General features: G+C 48.0%; 1 protein-coding gene across 7 annotated transcripts in view; it reads left to right on the forward strand.

The window, feature by feature from the left end:
* The window catches only part of LOC144736678 (uncharacterized), a 94,127-nt gene extending 66,877 nt beyond the window's left edge, over nt 1–27,250 (forward strand). For 6 of the 7 annotated variants that reach the window (XM_078619268.1, XM_078619265.1, XM_078619266.1 and 3 more), the window contains 4 exons: nt 12,520–12,612; nt 18,399–18,491; nt 21,856–21,948; nt 24,096–27,250. In XM_078619268.1, the coding sequence (XP_078475394.1) occupies nt 12,520–12,612; nt 18,399–18,491; nt 21,856–21,948; nt 24,096–24,202 (386 nt within the window). In that variant the 3' untranslated portion in view covers nt 24,203–27,250. The remainder of the gene's footprint in view (nt 1–12,519; nt 12,613–18,398; nt 18,492–21,855; nt 21,949–24,095) is intronic. The other variant, XM_078619267.1, reaches the window with a different exon arrangement.

The raw sequence follows: 27,250 nt of genomic DNA on the forward strand, positions 1-27,250 counted from the left end.
TTTCCGTCGTCACTTTTTATTACAAAACTCTTCACATTCCACAACTGAGACTTCAGCGCATTCTCCGCTCGCTCGCCGCGCTCCGTTGGCCTCACTCGCTTCGTTCCCTCCCTCTCTCTCTGTCTCTCTCTCCCCGACTCTCCTCTTTGCTTCGCCTGTCTTCGCTTCGACTGTCTCGCTCTCTCTCGGCTTCTCCGTCTCACTCCGACTGTCTCTCTCCCTCTCGTCTCCGTCTCACTCCAACTGTCACTCTCTCTCGGCTTCTCCGTCTCACTCAGACTGTCTCTCGCTCTCGTCTCCGTCTCACTCCAACTCTCGCTCTTTCTCGACTTCTCCGTCTCACTCCGACTGTCTCTCTCCCTCTCTCGTATCTTCTCTGTTCCTGTTCCACTGCTAGCTTATCCATTCTCTCATATCTTCTTCTTCTCCGAATCCACTGCTAACCTATTCTTTCTCTTCTCACCCACTGTCTCCGTCCAGCTCCCAGCAACAACTCCTAGTCTATCTCTTGCACTCCCGTATTTATCCCGTTTTCATTAATTACCCATTAATTAACCGGCGTTCCCACCGACGCCCCGTGCCCACGGCGCCCGCCGCCACCTGCTCCCATCCCCAGACTTGCTGGCGCCACCTTGTCCCTGACAACAACAACCGGCCAATCACTGCCCTGCATCCCATAACCACCTAACGAGCCGTCTCTCTCCGGCCATTATCCTTCAGCAACACCTGCTTGCCCTGATGCGACCCCACTGTCCATAACCCATATGTGTTTCCAATTTCCCCTCTTGGCACACGTTAATCCACTACATCACCCCCCCCCCCCCCCCTGTGATAAAGAATTAGCCATCCCGGCTACGCACAAGCAACCGAACGCGCGACCAGTGGACGGGTGAACAACCTGCAACAATCAACAACACAATTAACAAGAGTCCCACCAACAACAATTTCAGTATAGTAGCACTTCAGTCGAATCTTCAATGGAAAGTCCTTCCTCGAGAGCGGGTTCCAGCAGCTGGTCCATCACCCCTGAATGGGTAGACAGGGGACAAGTGTGGGGAACGTTCCCTCGTCGACACGGGGCTGCGTTCCACCCTATATGCGTGCCCACCCTCGTGACAGCGATCAGCAGCTGGCATGATCGCATCCCGTTTCTATGTGCCCCGGGGCGGCTCCCGAGGTTGCGGCTGGCCAACCGGCACATGGCCAGAGAGCCTGCCAGAAAGCCTCTCCTGAGTCAATAGCGGCGATCCTGCAGGCACACGGGGGGCAGACTGCTGAGGTGCGTTCACATGCAGCCGTACCACAGGTTCGTTGGACACATCCAATACAGGCCGTTCCGGGATGGGAGATTACGCATCATATGGAGGCACAAATTTCTTAAGATGCGACGGGTGAACATGCCATAGGCGCCGGCCGCAGCGAATTCATACACTCTGGTCCCGACGAATTTCCACAATCTCAACAGGACCCTGCCAGGGTCGATGGAACTTTGGAGATGTGCCCACTGGCACCATAGGGCAGTGCAGCCAAGCCCTGTCCCCCACACGCCAGGGCTCTCGCGGAGACTGTGTGCCCTGCAGGCGTTCATTGGCAGCCTGCTGTCTCGCAGTGTTACCCAACGAGACCTCTCTAGGCTCCTTCATACGTTCTAATGCCACCTGCATGGGGGCAGGTACCACCGACGACTTCCCCCGCACTCACACGCCCAACCTTACCAGGGCTGGGGCCTCTGGTTCCCGACCGTACATTAAATAGAATGGCGACTACCCCGTTGAGGTGTGCGGGGCCAACCTGTAAGCGGCTAGGGCCGCCGGAATGTATAGGTCCCAATCATTCTGCGCTGAATTAACCTGTTGGCACAACATAGACATTAGCGTCCTATGTAGGCGCTCGACCATCCCGTCGGTTTGCGGGTGGTGCGGGGACGTCCCAATCTCTTTCGTTCCCAGTGAGTCACACACTTCCTTAAGTAGACGGGAGGAAAAATGTTTGCCCTGATCGGTGAGCAGGTGCTCTGGGGCGCCTTTATCAAGGACGTATCCCTGCAGGAAAGCCTCGGCGATCGACCCCGCAGATTGGTCCACCAGTGGCCATGCCATAGGCCACTGAGTGAGGTACTCGACTCCTACTAGTAAATATTTGTGACCCCGCGGGGTGACGGGGAATGGGCCCAAAATATCCAGGGCAACAATTTCGTTAACATGGGAGACTTGTATCGATTGTAACGGTACCCGATATGGTTGCGCAGGTGCCTTCCGCCGCGTGCACTCGTGGCAGGACTTAATGAATACCTGAACGTCGTTTTGCATGCCCAGCCAATAAAAATCTTTGCACAAGGTCAGCGCAGTTTTCTTCTCCCCCAAATGCATCAGCTTCTCGTGCGTGTCACGAATGAGCTTGCCCCTCAAACACAATGGAATAACGATACAGAATTTTTGCAGTACAACATCCCACCGCACGAGGAGATCGTCGACAAGTCGAAGGAAGGGGCGATCCTCCGACCCTCTAGAGCGGGAGGCCCGAAGCCTCATTCTGGACAAGGAGGAATCGTCCACCTGTAGGCGCGTCCAACGAGCCAGTGACAACTCCAGTAAGCCGGACCCCTCGGCAGGAACCGCATCAGCTGGGACCGAATCGGCTGCGGCGGCCATAGCTGGAACGCCCTGCAGTGGTGGACCGCAATGCAACGAACCCTCAGTACAACTGCTTGAGCCTGACAACTGAGGCAATCGCGATAAAGCATCCGCGTTGACATGACGCGTCCCCTTCTTGTGCTGGACCGTAAAGGAGTATCCCTGCAGGATTTCGAGTCAACGGGCCATCTGGCCCGAGAGCTGGTCAACCCGCAAGGAGTATAGCAGCACCGCATGGTCAGTGCGGACCAAGAAATCCCTGCCTTACAAGTACGGTCAGTACAGCTGAACGAAGTGTACAATGGCCAACAGCTCCCTGCACGTCACACAATATTTCTGCTCTGCCGGGGACAACATGCGGCTGCCGTACGCCACAACCCTTTCAACCCCGTCGATATTTTGCGACAGGACAGCGCCTATGCCAGTGTCACTGGCGTCTGTGTCGAGAATAAACATCTTGGTGAAATCCGGATATCCGAGCGGCGGCGCGTCTGATAAAGCGTCCCAAAGTGTCTCAAATGAACGCTGTTGCTTGTCACCCCAGAGGAACTTCTTACCATTGGCGGTCAATGTATGCAGTGACCTCGCAATTGTGGCAAAATCTTTGACAAATCGGTGGTAGTACGATGCAAAACCCACGAAGCTACGCACCTCCGACACCGTTTTCGGCACTGGCCACGTACGTACACTGCTCGTTTTGTCCAGATCAGTGGCGACTCCTGATGCGCTAATAACGTGGCCCAAATATTTAACAGACGTCCTTAGCAAATGGCACTTTTGGGGCTTAAATTTCAAATTGGCGTCCCGCACCCGGCCAAACACAGCACGCAATCGCTGCAAATGCCCGTCAAAATCTTTACTGAAAACAATGACGTCGTCAAGATATATCAAACACGACTCCCACTGCAATCCAGACAATAGGAGTTCCATTAGCCGCTGGAAGGTGGCCGGCGTGGAGTGTAGCCCCATCGGGAGCACATTAAAATGGAACAATCCCTGTGGTGGTCAGAAAGCAGTTTTCGGCTTAGATTCTTCATCCAGGGGCAATTGCCAAAAGCCCAACAAGAGGTCGAGGGTCAAGAAATATTTCGCGCCGGACAGGGCGTCCAATGAGTTATCAATGCGCGTAAGCGGGTACGCATCTGCAACCGAAATCTTATTGAGTTTGCAATACCATCATTGGAACCTCATGTGCCAGTAGAAAAATATGATATTGGTTTTTTACCCTTTTATCTAGCAACAAAACTGACACCTTTTTTACAAGGAGTCATGTTTGAATAGACCACAATACCTGCAGTCGTAATGCAAACAAAAAACATAACTCTGATAATGTATGCACTGTCCTTGAAGTTGATTGCTCCACACCCGAGACAGCTTTCCTTAGAGCCTAGTCTCACATGGTGTTGGACCAAATGCCACCAAAAGGCACACAACTCAAAGACAATGCACCATCAGAGTATGAGAGCTCGGGGTAAGCATTTACACCATTGGAACCTCATTTGTCAGTAGAAAAACACCATGTGAGACTAGGCTCGTGCCCCATATTGACAATCTGTATGAACGGGTCGCAATTTGCCGGCACCATTGTAAAAGCCCCGACTAAGGAGGGTGTCCGTGACACAGCGTTCGAAGGTGTTAGCAATATTCCCTCCAGCAGGTTTTCCCAAAGGCAGGCCCTTTCTCAAGCGCAACGGCACGAGCATCTGCGTTGCAGGCGGAATACACACCGTGCGACTAACCACAGCCTGCACCACGGCGTTTGCTGCTGTGAATTTAGACGGAGTTCTCAAAAATTTAAGACATTTCTCAGACGGCAATTCCAAACATCTTTTCTCTATGGAGATTTTGAGCGGTATTCTCTACAAAAAATACGTGCCTAACAAACACGGTACAGCCAGGGCAGTGGAAACCAAAATGTATCCTGTCACGCACACCTCTCCGATCTGAATTGTTGCGAGCATGCGGCCCAAATTTCCCAGGCTACCCCCATTTGCCGCTATACATGGCCCATCAACTGGTTCCAAGGCCTGGGGCGAGGTTGGCAATGAGTCGCCGAAGCCCCTGTATCGACAATGACCCTGACCTCCACCCCTTGAACAAGCGCCATCACATCCGACGAACCCGGCGCGGCACCCAAAACACGATGTACTAACACGCCCAATACAACATTGCTGTGCAATCCGCACAAATGAGTGGTTACAAGGTGAGGCGGCACGGATGGGTGATGTGGAGGAAACGGCCGTGAATTGAATGTATCGCGACTTGCCTGTGGACCTCGGAACGGGGGAAATCCGCGGTTGTAGTCGCCCGGCGCCCTTGAAAAAGCGCCCTTGCATCACCAGCAGTCACGGGCGAAATGTCCTCGCCGCCCGCACTCGTAGCACGCCCGCTGCACGCCACCTCCGTACATCTCGGAGCGATGGGGCAGGCTCGCGAGCGGCAATCTGGCTGCTGCTGCAAGCGACCCCTGCTCCTCTAGCTCCGCCGGGCACCCAGCCGCACCGGCGCACACCACCAGAGGCTGCGCCACCGCCACCGTCGGTTCATCGCGGAGATCTAGGTTGGTTTGGATGTTCCTGGCTATCTGCAAAGACGACATGTCGTCGTCGCTGTTGCTGGGAAGCGAAAGGACGACCCGCAGCTCCTTCGCCATCAGCAGCAGCTTCTCCTGGGTCAAGAGCGGCTTGGTCCATTGCCGAGTAAGCCGCCTGGCCGAGGGCCAACAGTGCGCTACGGTAAGGGTGGGGAGACTCCGTGTCTACCCACTTCCTTAACTAAAATTTTCGCTTGGCAACTGACCGTGGCTCATATATGTCCTGCATTGTCGCGAATACCCCCGCCAGCGATGAGTGGTCATTACTAGGGATGCCGTAGAATGCCGCCAGCGCGTCTTCGTCCAGGGCCATTGGCAGGGTCTGTAGTGTGTCGCTCTCCGCCCAGTCGAGCGATTGATACGCTGCTCGGAAGTGCCGTGTGAATGCCGTCTAGTCGCCAACTTTTGCCTCGAAGCACTCCACATGTAGCCGGCGCAGTAAACCCGGGGGTGGCGACCCCGGCGCCTCAGCGGCGTCCGGCTCCGTTCGAGGCGTGGTGCGAGTGGTGGCCGCGTCATCGGTCACCACCGGTGGCGCAGGAGCGGGTGGGGACTGGCCCGACACCGTCGGCGACGCTCATTTTGTCACTGTAAAGCGGTCGAATGCCGCCGCAAGCGTCGCCAGCTTGGCCTCCCACTGGGCCATGACGGCCCTCCATTCTTGAGCCGGGCTCGGGGTCTCGGCATCGCCTGGTTCGCCCTCCTGCCCCAGAGGCACCCGATCGTCCAGGTCCGCCGGGGGAGCAGTAACCTCTTGCCCCGACAGGGGCACCACGTCCGCATCGCTGCTGTTGTCCGAGTCTGCCGGCACGTTTCTTCGTTTACCCGATTTCTTCGACACCAAATGTAGTGCTCAGCTTTACGCAGACAACTTCTTCTTTTTCCGTCGTCACTTTTTATTACAAAACTCTTCACATTCCACAACCGAGACTTCAGCGCGTTCTCCGCTCGCTCGCCGCGCTCCGCTGGCCTCGCTCGCTCCGTTCCCTCCCTCTCTCTCTCCATCTCTCTCTCCCCGACTCTCCTCTCTGCTTCGCCTGTCTCCGCTTCGACTGTCTTGCTCTCTCTCGGTTTCTCCGTCTCACTCCAACTGTCACTCTCTCTCGGCTTCTGCATCTCACTACGACTGTCTCTCTCCCTCTCTCGTATCTTCTCTGTTCCTGTTCCACTGCTAGCCTATCCTATATCTCATATCTTCTTCTCTGTCTGCACTGCTAACCTACTCTATCTCTCATATCTTCTTCTTCTCCGACTCCACTGCTAACCTATTCTTCTTCTTCTCCCCGACTGTCTCCGTCCAGCTCCCAGCAACAACTCCTCGTCTCTCTCTCGCACTCCCGTTTTTATCCCCGTCCTCATTAATTACCAATTAATTAACCGGCGTCCCCACCGATGCCCCGCGCCCGCAGACCCCGCAGCTACCTGCTCCCATCCCCAGACCAGCGGGCGCCACCTTGTCCCTGACAACAACAACCAGCCAATCACTGCCCTGCATCCCATAACCACCTAACGAGCTGTCTCTCTCCGGCCGTTGTGCCCCAGCAACTCCTGCTTGCCCTGATGCGACCCCAGTGTCCATAACCGACACGCCTTTCCAATTTACAGTCTTGGCGAGCGTTAATCCACTACATATGCAATACAAATGTCTCGTTATTTTTACTAGTCGTACCACTGGTATTATGCTTATTTGTCCAGGAAAGCCTGATTCTTTTTCAGGAGGATCCTGCCATGTGTTTTTTCTTGCAGTAGGAGGCAATGTTTATGCAGTGTCTGGTCAGAGTGAAGTGTCATTCGAGCACCACAAGTAGCACAAGCTTAAGCGATGCTCACACAACGAGTGGCATTGGTGGCCAGGAGATGTTACCTACCTCGCCTGGTAAACAGGAGATTGCGGGTTCGATTGCGGGTTCGATTGCGACCCTGACGTCTGCTGTGTATTTGGAGTTTGCATGTTTTCTTTCTCTCCCCGTAGTCGCGTGCATTTTTTCCGTGAGTCCTCCGGTTTTTCCCTCTACACGTAGAATCAACGTCACGCGTTTAGAGTATTTGGCTGCTATTCATTTTCCACGATACACCATTTCGTTGAGCTATCATTTGTGACCAGGTCGCTTCTGAGAAAGAACTATATAGCTCAATGGGCCTTACCTCATAAGATAAAAAATAGTTTGTAGATTTTTTGTGAATGCTCACTGGAGTTACCTATTGGCTGATTGGCCAATTAGAATATTTCTTTGATTAAATAATCATCGTGCTACTCTTGATGTATGAAAGATTTGTTCTTAATTAGAATCATTATCTTTCTACCATTGATTTACTGAAATGTATTTGTCATCATCATCATCGGTGTCACCATCGCTATTGATGCCCCGTGCCCCCCCCCCCGGGCCCCCCGTGGTGGTGGTAAGGCAGCACTGCATCCTCCACCGAGGCTCGCAGTCACACGGGTGCACTGGGCACTAGAAAACCGAGCAAAATGTTTAGGAACCCAAATCGGCTCGAGCATAAATTCAGATCCTAATGAACATAATAAGCCTGGCTTGGTTGGGAAATTCGGACTGTGGTCTCCGATGTGTAAGTAGGCCGAATGGACTCATTTCTTTGTCGTGCCATTTCGTACTTTTGTTTACTCTTTTATGATTTTGCTTGGTAGTAGTAGGATTTTTATTTACTTTGTACCCGTGTGTGTGTGTGTGCGTTGGGCTTCTTTCGCATCGTACTCAGCCAACCACGTTCATGGGATTTGGTCCTCGTATATAATGAATGTGCAGCATTGTGGGATGCTGTTGGGATGAATGACGCCATATACATTGAAAGTATTATTTTGAATGAATCTCTCCAAGCTCTTTCTTGTATGCAGCTGCCACCTGTAGTCTCGCCACGTCTATACATCTCTTGCATGTATCTCGCTCTCGTTTCACTCCAACCTCCGTCTTGTTTGTATCTCCCTTCTCTCGTTTCACTGCACCATCTCCATTGCCAACGGCTCTTTCATTTCACCATGAATCCCTCCTTGTCTGGAACTCTCTGTCTCATGGTATCACCACATATCTCATCTCACTGCGTCTCCATCTCGTCGACATCTTTTACGTCATCTCACCAGGAGTCTATCTTCACATATCGAACACTCTCATCGCCAATACGGAGAGGCGGGTAAAGGGTTTCAGCCATATTATTCTACCTCCTTGTTCTTCACTAATTTTCAGAGGAAGAGGGACACTTTGCCAATTAGACATCATCAGTGCTACAGATTTGAAACCATTGGGGGTTTGAGAGCAGCACGATGATGATGGGAGGTGTTTTCACTCTGTGTATTGTCGAGGGTCTTACGTCAGGGGCCGCACTAAAAGCCACCAGGAGCCGCCAGTGGCCCTCAGGCCTTGCTAAGATGAACACTGGTCTACCTTCTCCACCACGCACAGCTCCCTTCATCCACAGCTCTCTCTCTCTCCATATCACTGCTCTTAACCCCACATTCCCCTCTCCCATTCCCTCCTCCCCTCATCCCTGTCTCCTCATCTCCAGCTACAAATTCCTCTTCTTCACACCTCAGACCGTGTCTCCTCATCTCCAGCTACAAATTCCCATTCTTCACACCTCAGACCGTGTCTCATCTCCAGCCACCAATCCAATTGCGTCACACCACACGGTTACTCCCGGTTGAGTAGGTGCAGGGATTGACATCAGCATGTAGGGGGTGGTTAATGCCGATATTATGGGGACTGTTATGGAAGACCGTTACAAAGGGTGCCACGGTGGTGAGATGTTAAATACCTCGCCTGGTATACAGGAGGTCGTTGTGTTGATCCCGACCCTGATGCCTTCTGTATATTTGGAGTTTGCATGTCTCTTTCTCCCCGTGGTCGCGTGGATTTTTCTCTGAGTTCTCCGGTTTTTCCCTTCACATTTAGAAACAACGTATGTCTAGAGCAGCGGTCGGGAACCTATGGCTCGCGAGCCATATATGGCTCTTCCGGTGACGGCATATGGCTCCCAAACAATTTTGAGTTGAAAAAAATAATAATAAAAAATAAAAAATAGAAAAATTCAGTTTGGAACTGATTTTAAAATACGTGTGATATTGCTTAATAATACTGTGTAATTTTAAAGTAGACAGAAATTAGTTTTGAAGATAAATTTCACGGGTCACGGATCCCGTGACCCGTGGGTCGGGTCGGGAACCAATGGCTCGCGAGCATGTCACGGGTCATTGTAAAGGTGAAGAAATCCATTTGATCAGATAGCCAACTAGTTTATCCGCTTCAACCCTTGTAACGGAAAAGATGGCGAAAAGAAAAAAAGACGATGATTATCGTGCATTCCAGGCTGCGTGGACAGAGGAATTTGCATTTGTGGAGAGAGCAGGATCTGCGGTATGTCTAATATGCAATGATAAAATTGCATCGATGAAACGGTCAAATATAAAGCGGCACTTCGATACGCACCATGCTTCATTTGCATCGAAATATCCAGCGGGGGACAGCAGGAAAAAGGCATGCGAAGAGCTACAGCGGAGAGTGCAGACGAGTCAGCAGCAACTACGTGTGTGGACCAAGCAAGGTGACGGGAATTCTGCTAGCTTTGCGGGTGCTTTGGCAATAGTAAGGAATGGAAAGCCATTCACAGATGGCGAGTATGCCAAAACATTCATGCTTGATGTGGCCAATGAACTGTTTGATGACTTCCCAAATAAAGACAAGATAATCAAACGAATAAAAGACATGCCTCTGTCAGCAAGAACTGTTCACGATCGTAGCATCATGATGGCAAATCAAGTCGAGGAAACACAAATTAAGGACATAAACGCCGGGACATACTTTTGTCTCGCGTTAGATGAGTCAAAAGACGTTAGCCATCTATCTCAGTTCAGTATAATTGCCAGGTATGCTGCAGGTGACACACTGCGTGAGGAAAGCTTGGCTGTTTTTCCAATGTAAGGGACAACAAGAGGAGAGGATTTATTCACGTCTTTCATGGAGTTTGCTAAAGAAAAAAAACTACCGATGGATAAACTTATTTCTGTCTGTACTGATGGTGCACCCTGTATGTTGGGGAAGAACAAAGGATTTGTAGCGCTTCTCCGTGAACATGAAAAGAGAGCCATCCTAAGTTTTCATTGCATCTTGCACCAGGAGGCGCTTTGCGCTCAGACATGTGGCCAGGAGCTTGTTGAGGTGATGTCGCTGGTCATTCGAGTGGTCAACTTTATTGTTGCCCGAGCTTTAAATGATCGCCAGTTTAAAGCTCTGTTAGAAGAATTTGGGAATCATTATCCCGGTCAGCTTTTACACAGCAACGTGCATTGGTTGTCAAGGGGGAAGGTGCTCAGCCGTTTTGCAGCTTGTCTGAGTGAAATCCGGACTTTTCTTGAAATGAAAGGCGTCAAGCATCCTGAACTAGACAACACTGACTGGCTCCTGCAGTTTCACTATCTCGTGGACATAACTGGCCATCTGAACCAGCTCAATGTGAAAATGTAAGGTATTGGAAATACAATCTCATCCCTTCAACAAGCAGTGTTTGCATTTGAAAGCAAGCTGGAAGTCTTTCTCAGGGACATTGAAACAGGTCGTCTTCTGCACTTTGAAAGACTTCGACAATTTAGAGATGCATGCTTAGCAAGTGACTCCACTCAACATCTGGATCTCCAGCAGCTAGCTGGCTTTACGTCCAATCTCCTGCAGTCATTCAAAGCACGTTTTGGAGAATTTCGTGCGCGCACTGGTCTTTTCAAGTTCATCATTCATCCACATGAGTGTGCAGTGGACAAAGTCGACCTGACATGCATCCCCGGGGTCTCTATCGGAGACTTTGAGCTGGAAGTTGCTGACCTGAAGGCATCAGACATGTGGATGAGTAAGTTCAAGTCACTTAATCGAGAGTTGTAAAGTCTTGCGCGACAGCGAGCAGAGCTGGCGAGGGAACACAAGTGGACAGAAATGAAAAATCTTCAACCTGAAGACCAGCTGATACTTAAAACTTGGAACGAGCTTCCTGTGACATACCACACAATGCAGCGTGTGAGTATTGCCGTATTGACCATGGTTGGCTCTACATATGCATGTGAGCAGTCATTCTCGCATATGAGGAACATTAAGACCAAACTACGCTCACGTTTAACTGATGGAAGCCTCAACGCCTGCATGAAGCTCAACCTCACCACATATGAACCAGACTACAAGGCCATCAGCAAAACCATGCAGCACCAGAAGTCGCATTAAAAGTAAGACATATTTAATTTATTATACGTTAAAAATACTATATGGCTCTCAATGAAATATATTTAGAAATATTTGGCTTTTATGGCTCTCCCAGTCAAAAAGGTTCCCGACCCCTGGTCTAGACATATGTGGCTGCTATATATCCCCACGTGATGATGATGATAAGTCACTCCATTGAGCTATAATTTGTGATGGCCAGGTAGCTTCTGAAAAAGAAACAATACAGCTCAGTGGGCCTTACCTGGTAAAATTAAAACAAATACATAAAGCACTCTTCGTTGCTTTGTCTGTCGCTCAATATCTACCCATTGCTAACTGTTCATATGGCAATTTAAGAAAGTTCATCTGGAAATAGTGTTTTGTTTTCCCCTCGCCCCATGGTGTACAGTGCAGTCTACAACTAGTATCCACTCAATATCTCTCTGGCATCTCTATAAGCTATGAACGGCCATTGCCCGAAACGTCGCCTATTATTTTATCTTAAGGCCACAGAGTGTTTTATATATCTACAAAAACAATTGTTTAGTTTAAAAGAGTTTAGATTTTAGAAAAGCGAGTGGGCCCCCGGGCAAGATGCGTCCTTGCTGGGAGGGACGACAGCCATTGGCCGAGATGAATGACGGGGATGGGCACCCCAACGGAGGCATCGCGAGAGCACCGCTACCTTGGAGACGGAGCGCGAGTAAGCGAGTACACGTGCGAGGGAATGCGAGTGAGTGCTTGCGTGCGGGCGTGAGTGGGGAGTGGTGGCACGGTGGACTAGCGCCCCGCGCGACGAACTCAGCGAGCCGAGTTTGATTCCTGATCACAGCCAATTATCTGAACCGTTCCTGGGTCTCCCCTAGGACGACTCGGCCTCAAGTGAGTATCTGGTGCGGTGTGCAAACATCGTCACTCGGGAGACAAAGGCGGCTGGGCGTGGTACTGGCCACCGACCCACCTCGTGTGCTAACCTTCATAGATGCTGCTCATGAACAGCACTTGCCCCGACAGTCTGTGAAGGCTATCCGGGGGGGGGGGGGGTCTTTGTGTAGTTTGTAACCGTGCTCTCTGGTGTCTGTTTCTCGTTGAGCAGCGACGAATCACCCCGAAAGAAATTACCAAGTGGTCCATAAATACACCTCCAGCTCCAATAAGCTCAGCCCCTCCAAGTCAGCTAATGCTATTGGTGAGTGTTTTGGTTGATCATTGTATGCAATGCAAATGTCTCTTAATTTTTATTAGTCGTACCATTGGTATTGTGCTTATTTGTCCAGGAAAGCCTGATTCTTTTTCAGGAGGATCCTGCCATGTGTTTGTTCTTGCAGTAAGAGGAAATGTTGATGTAGTGTCTGGTCAGAGTGAAGTGTAACTCGAGCACCACAAGTAGCACAAGCTTACGCGATGCTCACACAACGAGTGGCATTGGTGGCTAAGAGATGTTAACTACCTCGCCTGGTAAGCAGGAGATTGCGGGTTCGATTGCGACCCTGACGTCTGCTGTGTATTTGGAGTTTGCATGTTTTCTCTCTCTCTCTCCGTAGTCGCGTGTATCTTTTTCCGTGAGTCCTCCGGTTTTTTCCTCCACACTTAGAATCAACGTCACGCGTTTAGAGTATGTGTCTGCTATTCATTTGGTGTATTTCCACGATACACCATGTCGTTGAGCTATCATTTGTGACCCGATCGCTTCTGAGAAAGAGCTATATAGCTCAATGGGCCTTACCTCATAAAATAAAATAAATAGTTTGTAGTTTCTTTGTGAATGCTCGCTGGAGCTTCCTATTGGCTGATTGGCCAATTAGAATATATTTTTTTATTTAAATAACGCTACTCTTGATGTATGAAAGATTTGTTCTTAATTAGAATCATTATCATTCTACCATTGATTTATTGAAATGTGTTTGTCACCATCATCATCATCGGTGTCACCATCGCTATTGATGCCCCCCTGGGAGATGTTGATCAGCTATTCCTGAGCCTCGGGCGTATTCTTGTGATCCCCCTGCCCCTCCCCCCGGCCGCCCCCCCCGTGCCCCCCCCCCCACCGCCGGGCCTCCCGTGGTGCTGGTAAGACCCTCCACCGATGCTCGCAGTCATACGGGTGCACTAGGTACTAGAAAACCGAGCAAAATGTTTAGGAACCTCAATTGGTTCGAGCATAAATTCTGATCCTAATGAACATAACTGGCCAAGTTGGGAACATGGGACTGTGGTCTCCGATGTGTAAGGAGGCCGAATGGACTCATTTCTTTGTCGCGCTAACTTGTTAAGTTGTTCTGTGCTAACTTTTGTTTTGGTGCCATTCAGTAGATTTGTTTACTCATTTATGATTTTGCTTGGTAGTAGCAGGATTTGTATTTACTTTGTACCCGTGTGTTGGGCTTCTTTCGCATCCTACTTAGCCAACCACGTTCATGGGATTTGGTCCTCGTAAATAATGAATGTGCAGCATTGTGGGATACTGTCGGCATGAATGACGCCATATACATTGAAAGTATTATTTTGAATGGATCTCTCCAAGCTCTCTCTTGTATGCAGCTGCCACCTGTAGTCTCGCCACGTCTATACATCTCTTGCATGTATCTCGCTCTCGTTTCACTCCAACCTCCATCTTGTTTGTATCTCCCTTCTCTCGTCTCGCTGCACCATCTCGATTGCCAACGGCTTTCTCATTTCACCATGAATCCCTCCTTGTCTGGAACTCTCTGATCATGGTATCACCACATATCTCATCTCACTGCGTCTCCATCTCGTCGACATCTTTTATGTCATCTCACCAGGAGTTTATCTTCACATATCGAACACTCTCATCGCCAATACGGAGAGGCGGGTAAGGGTTTCAGCCATATTATTCTACCTCATTGTTCTTCACTAATTTTCAGAGGAAGAGGGACACTTTGCCAATTAGACATCATCAGTGCTACAGATTTGAAACCATTGGGGATTTGAGAGCAGCACGATGATGATGGGAGGTGTTTTCACTCTGTGTATTGTCGAGGGTCTTACGTCAGGGGCCGCACTAAAAGCCACCAGGAGCCGCCAGTGGCCCTCAGGCCTTGCTAAGATGAACACTGGTCTACCTTCTCCACCACGCACAGCTCCCTTCATCCACAGCTCTCTCTCTCTCCATATCACTGCTCTTAACCCCACATTCCCCTCTCCCATTCCCTCCTCCCCTCATCCCTGTCTCCTCATCTCCAGCTACAAATTCCTCTTCTTCACACCTCAGACCGTGTCTCCTCATCTCCAGCTACAAATTCCCATTTTTCACACCTCAGACCGTGTCTCATCTCCAGCCACCAATCCAATTGCGTCACACCACACGGTTACTCCCGGTTGAGTAGGTGCAGGGATTGACATCAGCATGTAGGGGGTGGTTAATGCCGATATTATGGGGACTGTTATGGAAGACCGTTACAAAGGGTGCCACGGTGGTGAGATGTTAAATACCTCGCCTGGTATACAGGAGGTCGTTGTGTTGATCCCGACCCTGATGCCTTCTGTATATTTGGAGTTTGCGTGTCTCTTTCTCCCCGTGGTCGCGTGGATTTTTCTCTGAGTTCTCCGGTTTTTCCCTCCACATTTAGAAACAACGTATGTCTAGAGCAGCGGTCGGGAACCTATGGCTCGCGAGCCATATATGGCTCTTCCGGTGACGGCATATGGCTCCCAAACAATTTTGAGTTGAAAAAAATAATAATAAAAAATAAAAAATAGAAAAATTCAGTTTGGAACTGATTTTAAAATACGTGTGATATTGCTTAATAATACTGTGTAATTTTAAAGTAGACAGAAATTAGTTTTGAAGATAAATTTCACGGGTCACGGATCCCGTGACCCGTGGGTCGGGTCGGGAACCAATGGCTCGCGAGCATGTCACGGGTCATTGTAAAGGTGAAGAAATCCATTTGATCAGATAGCCAACTAGTTTATCCGCTTCAACCCTTGTAACGGAAAAGATGGCGAAAAGAAAAAAAGACGATGATTATCGTGCATTCCAGGCTGCGTGGACAGAGGAATTTGCATTTGTGGAGAGAGCAGGATCTGCGGTATGTCTAATATGCAATGATAAAATTGCATCGATGAAACGGTCAAATATAAAGCGGCACTTCGATACGCACCATGCTTCATTTGCATCGAAATATCCAGCGGGGGACAGCAGGAAAAAGGCATGCGAAGAGCTACAGCGGAGAGTGCAGACGAGTCAGCAGCAACTACGTGTGTGGACCAAGCAAGGTGACGGGAATTCTGCTAGCTTTGCGGGTGCTTTGGCAATAGTAAGGAATGGAAAGCCATTCACAGATGGCGAGTATGCCAAAACATTCATGCTTGATGTGGCCAATGAACTGTTTGATGACTTCCCAAATAAAGATAAGATAATCAAACGAATAAAAGACATGCCTCTGTCAGCAAGAACTGTTCACGATCGTAGCATCATGATGGCAAATCAAGTCGAGGAAACACAAATTAAGGACATAAACGCCGGGACATACTTTTGTCTCGCGTTAGATGAGTCAAAAGACGTTAGCCATCTATCTCAGTTCAGTATAATTGCCAGGTATGCTGCAGGTGACACACTGCGTGAGGAAAGCTTGGCTGTTTTTCCAATGAAAGGGACAACAAGAGGAGAGGATTTATTCACGTCTTTCATGGAGTTTGCTAAGGAAAAAAAACTACCGATGGATAAACTTATTTCTGTCTGTACTGATGGTGCACCCTGTATGTTGGGGAAGAACAAAGGATTTGTAGCGCTTCTCCGTGAACATGAAAAGAGAGCCATCCTAAGTTTTCATTGCATCTTGCACCAGGAGGCGCTTTGCGCTCAGACATGTGGCCAGGAGCTTGTTGAGGTGATGTCGCTGGTCATTCGAGTGGTCAACTTTATTGTTGCCCGAGCTTTAAATGATCGCCAGTTTAAAGCTCTGTTAGAAGAATTTGGGAATCATTATCCCGGTCAGCTTTTACACAGCAACGTGCATTGGTTGTCAAGGGGGAAGGTGCTCAGCCGTTTTGCAGCTTGCCTGAGTGAAATCCGGACTTTTCTTGAAATGAAAGGCGTCAAGCATCCTGAACTAGACAACACTGACTGGCTCCTGCAGTTTCACTATCTCGTGGACATAACTGGCCATCTGAACCAGCTCAATGTGAAAATGTAAGGTATTGGAAATACAATCTCATCCCTTCAACAAGCAGTGTTTGCATTTGAAAGCAAGCTGGAAGTCCTTCTCAGGGACATTGAAACAGGTCGTCTTCTGCACTTTGAAAGACTTCGACAATTTAGAGATGCATGCTTAGCAAGTGACTCCACTCAACATCTGGATCTCCAGCAGCTAGCTGGCTTTACGTCCAATCTCCTGCAGTCATTCAAAGCACGTTTTGGAGAATTTCGTGCGCGCACTGGTCTTTTCAAGTTCATCATTCATCCACATGAGTGTGCAGTGGACAAAGTCGACCTGACATGCATCCCCGGGGTCTCTATCGGAGACTTTGAGCTGGAAGTTGCTGACCTGAAGGCATCAGACATGTGGATGAGTAAGTTCAAGTCACTTAATCGAGAGTTGTAAAGTCTTGCGCGACAGCGAGCAGAGCTGGCGAGGGAACACAAGTGGACAGAAATGAAAAATCTTCAACCTGAAGACCAGCTGATACTTAAAACTTGGAACGAGCTTCCTGTGACATACCACACAATGCAGCGTGTGAGTATTGCCGTATTGACCATGGTTGGCTCTACATATGCATGTGAGCAGTCATTCTCGCATATGAGGAACATTAAGACCAAACTACGCTCACGTTTAACTGATGGAAGCCTCAACGCCTGCATGAAGCTCAACCTCACCACATATGAACCAGACTACAAGGCCATCAGCAAAACCATGCAGCACCAGAAGTCGCATTAAAAGTAAGACATATTTAATTTATTATACGTTAAAAATACTATATGGCTCTCAATGAAATATATTTAGAAATATTTGGCTTTTATGGCTCTCCCAGTCAAAAAGGTTCCCGACCCCTGGTCTAGACATATGTGGCTGCTATATATCCCCACGTGATGATGATGATAAGTCACTCCATTGAGCTATAATTTGTGATGGCCAGGTAGCGTCTGAAAAAGAAACAATACAGCTCAGTGGGCCTTACCTGGTAAAATTAAAACAAATACATAAAGCACTCTTCGTTGCTTTGTCTGTCGCTCAATATCTACCCATTGCTAACTGTTCATATGGCAATTTAAGAAAGTTCATCTGGAAATAGTGTTTTGTTTTCCCCTCTCCCCATGGTGTACAGTGCAGTCTACAACTAGTATCCACTCAATATCTCTCTGGCATCTCTATAAGCTATGAACGGCCATTGCCCGAAACGTCGCCTATTATTTTATCTTAAGGCCACAGAGTGTTTTATATATCTACAAAAACAATTGTTTAGTTTAAAAGAGTTTAGATTTTAGAAAAGCGAGTGGGCCCCCGGGCAAGATGCGTCCTTGCTGGGAGGGACGACAGCCATTGGCCGAGATGAATGACGGGGATGGGCACCCCAACGGAGGCATCGCGAGAGCACCGCTACCTTGGAGACGGAGCGCGAGTAAGCGATTACACGTGCGAGGGAATGCGAGTGAGTGCTTGCGTGCGGGCGTGAGTGGGGAGTGGTGGCACGGTGGACTAGCGCCCCGCGCGACGAACTCAGCGAGCCGAGTTTGATTCCTGATCACAGCCAATTATCTGAACCGTTCCTGGGTCTCCCTTAGGACGACTCGGCCTCAAGTGAGTATCTGGTGCGGTGTGCAAACATCGTCACTCGGGAGACAAAGGCGGCTGGGCGTGGTACTGGCCACCGACCCACCTCGTGTGCTAACCTTCATAGATGCTGCTCATGAACAGCACTTGCCCCGACAGTCTGTGAAGGCTATCCGGGGGGGGGGGGGGTCTTTGTGTGGTTTGTAACCGTGCTCTCTGGTGTCTGTTTCTCGTTGAGCAGCGACGAATCACCCCGAAAGAAATTACCAAGTGGTCCATGAATACACCTCCAGCTCCAACAAGCTCAGCCCCTCCAAGTCAGCTAATGCTACTGGTGAGTGTTTTGGTTGATCATTGTATGCAATGCAAATGTCTCTTAATTTTTATTAGTCGTACCATTGGTATTGTGCTTATTTGTCCAGGAAAGCCTGATTCTTTTTCAGGAGGATCCTGCCATGTGTTTGTTCTTGCAGTAGGAGGAAATGTTGATGTAGTGTCTGGTCAGAGTGAAGTGTAACTCGAGCACCACAAGTAGCACAAGCTTACGCGATGCTCACACAACGAGTGGCATTGGTGGCTAAGAGATGTTAACTACCTCGCCTGGTAAACAGGAGATTGCGGATTCGATTGCGACCCTGACGTCTGCTGTGTATTTGGAGTTTGCATGTTTTCTCTCTCTCTCTCCGTAGTCGCGTGTATCTTTTTCCGTGAGTCCTCCGGTTTTTTCCTCCACACTTAGAATCAACGTCACGCGTTTAGAGTATGTGTCTGCTATTCATTTGGTGTATTTCCACGATACACCATGTCGTTGAGCTATCATTTGTGACCCGATCGCTTCTGAGAAAGAGCTATATAGCTCAATGGGCCTTACCTCATAAAATAAAAGAAATAGTTTGTAGTTTCTTTGTGAATGCTCGCTGGAGCTTCCTATTGGCTGATTGGCCAATTGGAATATCTTTTTTTATTTAAATAATGCTACTCTTGATGTATGAAAGATTTGTTCTTAATTAGAATCATTATCATTCTACCATTGATTTATTGAAATGTGTTTGTCACTATCATCATCATCATCATCGGTGTCACCATCGCTATTGATGCCCCCCTGGGAGATGTTGATCAGCTATTCCGGAGCCTCGGGCGTATTCTTGTGATCTCCCTGCCCCTCCCCCCGGCCGCCCCCCCGTGCCCCCCCCCCCCCCGGGCCTCCCGTGCTGGTGGTAAGACAACACTGCACCTTCCACCGATGCTCACAGTCATACGGGTGCACTAGGCACTAGAAAACCGAGCAAAATGTTTAGAAACCCCAATTGGTTCGAGCATAAATTCTGATCCTAATGAACATAACAGGCCAAGTTGGTAACATGGGACTGTGGTCTCCGATGTGTAAGGAGGCCGAATGGACTCATTTCTTTGTCGCGCTAACTTTTTAAGTTGTTCCGTGCTAACTTTTGTTTTGGTGCCATTCCGTAGATTTGTTTACTCATTTATGATTTTGCTTGGTAGTAGCAGGATTTTTATTTACTTTGTACCCGTGTGTTGGGCTTCTTTCGCATCGTACTTAGCCAACCACGTTCATGGGATTTGGTCCTCGTAAATAATGAATGTGCAGCATTGTGGGATACTGTCGGCATGAATGACGCCATATACATTGAAAGTATTATTTTGAATGAATCTCTCCAAGCTCTCTCTTGTATGCAGCTGCCACCTGTAGTCTCGCCACGTCTATACATCTCTTGCATGTATCTCGCTCTCGTTTCACTCCAACCTCCATCTTGTTTGTATCTCCCTTCTCTCGTCTCGCTGCACCATCTCGATTGCCAACGGCTTTCTCATTTCACCATGAATCCCTCCTTGTCTGGAACTCTCTGATCATGGTATCACCACATATTTCATCTCACTGCGTCTCCATCTCGTCGACATCTTTTATGTCATCTCACCAGGAGTTTATCTTCACATATCGAACACTCTCATCGCCAATACGGAGAGGCGGGTAAGGGTTTCAGCCATATTATTCTACCTCATTGTTCTTCACTAATTTTCAGAGGAAGAGGGACACTTTGCCAATTAGACATCATCAGTGCTACAGATTTGAAACCATTGGGGGTTTGAGAGCAGCACGATGATGATGGGAGGTGTTTTCACTCTGTGTATTGTCGAGGGTCTTACGTCAGGGGCCGCACTAAAAGCCACCAGGAGCCGCCAGTGGCCCTCAGGCCTTGCTAAGATGAACACTGGTCTACCTTCTCCACCACGCACAGCTCCCTTCATCCACAGCTCTCTCTCTCTCTCTCCATATCACTGCTCTTAACCCAACATTCCCCTCTCATATTCTCTCCTCCTCCCCTCATCCCTGTCTCCTCATCTCCAGCTACAAATTCCTCTTCTTCACACCTCAGACCGTGTCTCCTCATCTCCAGCTACAAATTCCCATTCTTCACACCTCAGACCGTGTCTCATCTCCAGCCACCAATCCAATTGCGTCACACCACACGGTTACTCCCGGTCGAGTAGGTGCAGGGATTGACATCAGCATGTAGGGGGTGGTTAATGCCGATGTTATGGGGACTGTTATGGAAGACCGTTACAAAGGTTGCCACGGTGGTGAGATGTTAAATACCTCGCCTGGTATACAGGAGGTCGTTGTTTGATCCCGACCCTGATGCCTTCTGTATATTTGGAGTTTGCGTCTCTTTCACCCCGTGGTCGCATGGATTTTTCTCTGAGTTCTCCGGTTTTTCCCTCCACATTTAGAAACAACGTATGTCTAGAGTATGTGGCTGCTATACATTCCCACGTGATGATGATAAGTCACTCCATTGAGCTATAATTTGTGGTGGCCAGGTAGCTTCTGAAAAAGAAACAATACAGCTCAATGGGCCTTACCTGGTAAAATTAAAACAAATACATAAAGCACTGTTCGTTGTTTTGTCTGTCGCTCAATATCTACCCATTGCTAACTGATCATATGGCAATTTAAGAAAGTTCATCTGGAAATAGTGTTTTGTTTTCCCCTCGCCCCATGGTGTACAGTGCAGTCTACAACTAGTATCCACTCAATATCTCTCTGGCATCTCTATAAGCTATGGACGGCCATTGCCCGAAACGTCGCCTATTATTTTATCTTAAGGCCACATAGTGTTTTATATATCTACAAAAACAATTGTTTAGTTTAAAATAGTTTAGACTTTAGAAAAGCGAGTGGGCCCTCGGGCAGGATGCGTCCTTGATGGGAGGGACGACAGCCATTGGCCGAGATGAATGACGGGGAGGGGCACCCCAACGGAGGCATCGCGAGAGCACCACTACCTTGGAGACGGAGCGCGAGTAAGCGAGTACACGTGCGAGGGAATGCGAGTGAGTGATTGCGTGCGGGCGTGAGTGGGGAGTGGTGGCACGGTGGACTAGCGCGCCGCGCTACGAACTCAGCGAGCCAAGTTTGATTCCTGATCACAACCAATTATCTGAACCGTTCCTGGGTCTCCCCGAGGACGACTCGGTCTCAAGTGAGCATCTGGTGCGGTGTGCAAACATCGTCACTCGGGAGACAAAGGCGGTTGGGCGTGGTACTAGCCACCGACCCACCTTCATAGATGCTGCTCATGAACAGCACTTGCCCCGACAGTCTGTGAAGGCTATCCGGGGGGGATCTTTGTGTGGTTTGTAACCGTGCTCTCTGGTGTCTGTTTCTCGTTGAGCAGCGACGAATCACCCCGAAAGAAATTACCAAGTGATCCATAAATACACCTCCAGCTCCAATCAGCTCAGCCCCTCCAAGTCAGCTAATGATATTGGTGAGTGTTTTGGTTGATCATTGTATGCAATGCCAATGTCTCTTTATTTTTATTAGTCGTACCATTGGTATTGTGCTTATTTGTCCAGGAAAGCCTGATTCTTTTTCAGGAGGATCCTGCCATGTATTTGTTCTTGCAGTAGGAGGCAATGTTGATGTAGTGTCTGGTCAGAGTGAAGTGTAACTCGAGCACCACAAGTAGCACAAGCTTAAGCGATGCTCACACAACGAGTGGAATTGGTGGCTAAGAGATGTTAACTACCTCGCCTGGTAAACTGGAGATTGCGGGTTCGATTGCGACCCTGACGTCTGCTGTGCATTTTTTCTGTGAGTCCTCCGGTTTTTCCCTCCACACTTAGAATCAACGTCACGTGTTTAGAGTATTTGGCTGCTATTCATTTTCCACGATACACCATTTCGTTGAGCTATCATTTGTGACCAGGTCGCTTCTGAGAAAGAGCTATATAGCTCAATGGGCCTCATCTCATAAAATAAAATAAATAGTTTCAAGTTTATACATCATTAGACCTCCTTTGCCAGTACCAAAATATAATAATAGGGTTTTTCCCCTTTTTTTCTGTCAACAAAACTGAAACCTTTTTTTACAAGGAATCATGTGTGCATTAACCACAATACTTGTGGTCAAAATGCAAACAAAAAACACACTCTGATAATATATGCATTGTCCTTGGAACTGATTGGTCCACACCAGAGACGGCTTTCTTTTGAGCATCGTCTCAATTGGTGCTAGACCACAGGACGCCAAAAGGCGCCTATAGGGTTCATATTCTTAGATTTTTTCGGTAAAGTCACGTAGGTAAACATTAAAATTAATAAAAGTAAAATAAAATAAAAATCACGACGTTTCGGAGGCAACACAAGCTTCCGTCTTCAGGTGGAACCGTCACAGCCACGACAGCTGTATCAAGTAAATGAGAGATTGCAGGAGCTACCACTCCGTTTATATAATGGTTGGAGAGGGGGGAAGGGCCAAGTACAGCACACTTTTTATTCATATGGTAAGGTGAGGCTTAAGAGGGTGAGCCTTTGTTATTGAGAGGTGCGGTTTGTGACTCAACCTGTGACAAGGAGAAAACAACTGAACATGGTAAACCTGTAATAGTTGTCTGTCAAATAAGATTGGCCAAATAAGTGTAGTTAAACCGTGATGATGGTTCCAAACTGAGTAATCATTGGAAAGATGTGATTAACCATGCAAAAAAGATTTAACTACACTTATTTGGCCAATCTTATTTGACAGACAACTATTACAGGTTTACCATGTTCAGTTGTTTTCTCCTTGTCACAGGTTGAGTCACAAACCGTACCTCTCCATAACAAAGGCTCACCCTCTTAAGCCTCACCTTACCATATGAATAAAAAGTGTGCTGTACTTGGCCCTTCCCCCCTCTCCAACCATTATATAAACGGAGTGGTAGCTCCTGCAATCTCTCATTTACTTGATACAGCTGTCGTGGCTGTGACGGTTCCACCTGAAGACGGAAGCCTGTGTTGCTTCCGAAACGTCGTGATTTTTATTTTGTTTTACTTTTATTGATTTTAATGTTTTACCTACGTGACTTTACCGAAAAAACCTAAGAATATGAATCCTTGCAGTCACGAAAGCTTCAAATCTAGCGCCTATAGGGGGTGGTTAATGCCGGTTTTATGGACACTGTTATGGAAGACCGTTACAAAGGGTGACACGGTGGCGAGATGTTAAATACCTCGCCTGGTATACAGGAGATCGTTGGTTTGATCCTGACCCTGATGCCTTCTGTATATTTGTAGTTTGCGTGTCTCTTTCTCCCCGTGGTCGCATGGATTTTTCTCTGAGTCCTCCGGTTGTTCTCTCCACATTTAGAATCAACGTGCGTTCAGCGTTTTTGGCTGGTATAAATTTCGACTTCGTTGGGCTATCATTGGTGATCGCCAGGTCACTTCTGAAAAAGAGCTATATAGTAGCCTTACCCTGGTAAAATAAAAAATAGTTTAGTTTTATAGTTTTAATCACTTCTGTTCAGGGCCTCCAATGGTCCAGGATCAATAACCTCCATCTCCCCTGCTGGTGAGTACTCGTCCCCCTGTGTGAATGCAGAGCGCTTGAGACCAACGGCGGTGCCCTACCCGTTTTTTTGTCGCTCACAGACAAAATCACGTCCAACTTGACAAGCCTGTTCCCCCGCGGCGTGCCCTCCCAAGCAGGGCGTGTGTCTCCCGTGCCCTCTCGACTCGGTCCCTTTTGGGGACCCTAAAGGGTCTGAGGAAAGACGAAGACCACGCAGGAGACAGCTTACACCACAAGTCTTCGACCGGCGTGGGACAACAACACCCACGCCTCATGCCACACCAACCCGCATTTTGTTTTTGGATGTTTAGACCACGTGGTGGTTTTTTTATGCCAAAGTTATTGTCATTAACCCCTCCCGACTGGGGCGCCGCGGTGGCGAGATGTTAATTACCTTGCCTGGTATACAGGAAGTTGTAGGTTTGATCCTGACCTGAACACCTGTCTTTTTAGAGTTTGTGTCTCTCTCCCAGTCGTCGTGTGGATTTTTCTCTGGGTCTTCTGGTTTTTCCCCCTCCACATTTAGAATCAACATGCATTTGGATTATTTGGCTGCTGTAAATTTCCACGTGATAAGCCACTTCATTAAGCTATAAATTGTGGTCAGGTCCTTTCTTAAAGAGAGCTATGTAACTCAGTGGACTTTACCTGGTAAAATAAAACATAGTTTGGAAGTTTTTTTAATGGTTTAGATTACACGTGGCCCATGCATCTGTAATGACAGGGTGACATCTGTTGACCAGGAGGGGTAATCACGAGTATATATAATAACCAACTAGAAGGGGGGCGTGTCTGGGTTAAAGGTAAAATGCGGGGTCAGTCGGGAAGCTCGGGGAACCTAATCGAAGGTTCTAGAAGGGGGCGTGGCCAGACGCGGGGCCTGGTCACGCCAGGAAGTATATGAACCTTATGGCAGGACCCCGGGGTCCCATAAGCCCCCGGCTCTCGCCTAAATATATTATTACGTAAACAAAAATTTTGCTCTTTTTCACCAATGGGTTTGAAGGATGGTGGCAAGTGTTGCCTTGTTAATCTATGCCTTTAAAACTGAAAACTGCTTACCTGCAGTACCTCTATTTAAATACAATATCTAACAAAATATTTACACCCCTCTGTCAATCATCGTGTTTCACAGTGTGGATTTGTGAACACACTTTGTAAACAGTACATGAAATAGTCCACGTTTTCAATGCGCTGTTCATATTGTAACAAGCGTTTATACCAATGTTACTTTATAGAGTAGTGGGTCGCCACTCCTCTTATTCGCATTGATGGGAGCGGTATGTGGGAACTATGGCTTAACCGCAAAAAAAACCTATCTGCACAGATGCATACAGACAAGAGAAGTATTATCAAACAGCAGGAATTAACAGTGCAACGCATTTCATCTGTTAAATATTTGCAGGTAATATGATTACTCTTTGGTTTTTTTGGTAAAGTCACGTGGAAAGAAAATAAAGTAAATGCTAATAGAATACGACGTTGCGATTGCAACACAAGCAACCATCATCAGGTACGAATGAATGAGAAAACAAACATAGCAAACTTAGAAATATAATGCAATACAACTCAGAGAGTCAGCTAACACAACAGTCAACATCCTACCTGGTTGATTAACGTTCTTCCAAAGAATGCAAAATTTGAGAGAAAAACAAAACACAGACACGGAGACACAGACAGACACACAAGTAGAGAGAACACACACAGAGAGGGACACATACACAGGAAGACAACACCTCTGTGTCGTGGCCTTAAATAGAGAGAGGGGGATGGGGCAGAAGGGGGGGGGGGTAGAAAACAATGAGAGAGTTGTGTGGAATTCCTGCCTATAACGGGCGGAGGAGCCACAATAGACATACAAACAAGTACGGAGAAAGCAAGTTTAGTAAAATTAGGAAGTGTAATGCAATGCAACCCAGAGAGTCGGTTAACACACAGTTAACGCATAGCCTGGTTGATTACGTTATTTCAAAGATTGCTAAATTAGAAGTTAAGTGTCAAACAAACACGGCAAATCCTCCCCGTAGAGGTGGTTCAAACTAATAGGATTGTCATCGATTGATCCTGGCTGCAGACATTGGTAGGTCACAAACAATAATGAAGATAAGAGCAGTTTCACTGTATTATGCATACCGTTATGACAAATAAAGGACTTAAGTCGTGTAGGCAGTTTAAGCAGCTTTGGATAAGACGTATGATCCTGCCTATACCCAAGCATGAAGTGCATTCGCTTGTTCAGCTCTTCTGCGTATTCGTCCTCACTACTGTGCTTGGACGACATGACAACAGAACGATTCGTGGCAGGTGGGTCGCGGTGTTTATGTGCGCGGTGGGACAGAGTCGCCAAAAATACATAAATTAATTACGATTTTGACTTCCGTTAATTCGGGACCCTGGAGTCCCACCATAAGGTTCATATAAGAGGTACGTGACCGAAGGTTCGGGGCTGTCGTGGGGTCCGGATCCTGGCTGCCGTCGCTGTCTTCGCCATCATCTCTCTTCATCGTCCGGCCGCATGGCCGATCCTCTGCACAGCTCCCATCCTCTGCACGGCTCCTATCGTCGTCGTCGCTATATTAGTCAGCCAGCTATATAGTTAGACGCCGACGATGGGGCTGTGTAGATGGGTCAGCTATGCGTAGCCGTGTATATATGTCGCCCAGTGATTGTGCCTAAAGTGTGAGAAATAAGAAGCCCTCTACACGTTGTGTCTCGGAAGTCGCTCACTACACAGACATCATTCTAACTGATAGGGCTCGTCCTTCTGCACCGGTGCCTCGAGGATTATCGCTACTGAATTCAGCATCAATGTAGGACGGTGGCGGCGTATCATCGCTCAACCCACTTCATGCTTCATCCGGGTAGAGCAGGGGTGTCCAAACTTTTTGCAAAGAGGGCCAAATTTGATGAAGTGAAGATGCACGGGGGCCAATAGTTCCTTCTGAAATTTGTTTAACCACAAAAGTTACGTGAAAATATACACTGTTATTAAAAAAAAATCATTGTCACAATTACCTATATTTTTCAAATGACAATGTAACCAAATATAAGCCACTCAGGAAGACGTGAACAACTCTAAAAACGCAATTCTGCCTTTCATTCAGTCAGATAACATTGAACAAACTGTATAGAATACCTTAAATTTCCATGAGTTAAATATCTTTGCCTCATGAACTTTTAAACAGGAGTTTTAAGTAATGCAAAGTGGTCTGTTACCATTAAACTTTAAAACAAG

Source organism: Lampetra planeri, chromosome 62 (genome assembly GCF_965212315.1).
Source record: "Lampetra planeri chromosome 62, kcLamPlan1.2.h2, whole genome shotgun sequence".
NCBI classification, from domain to species: domain Eukaryota; kingdom Metazoa; phylum Chordata; class Hyperoartia; order Petromyzontiformes; family Petromyzontidae; genus Lampetra; species Lampetra planeri.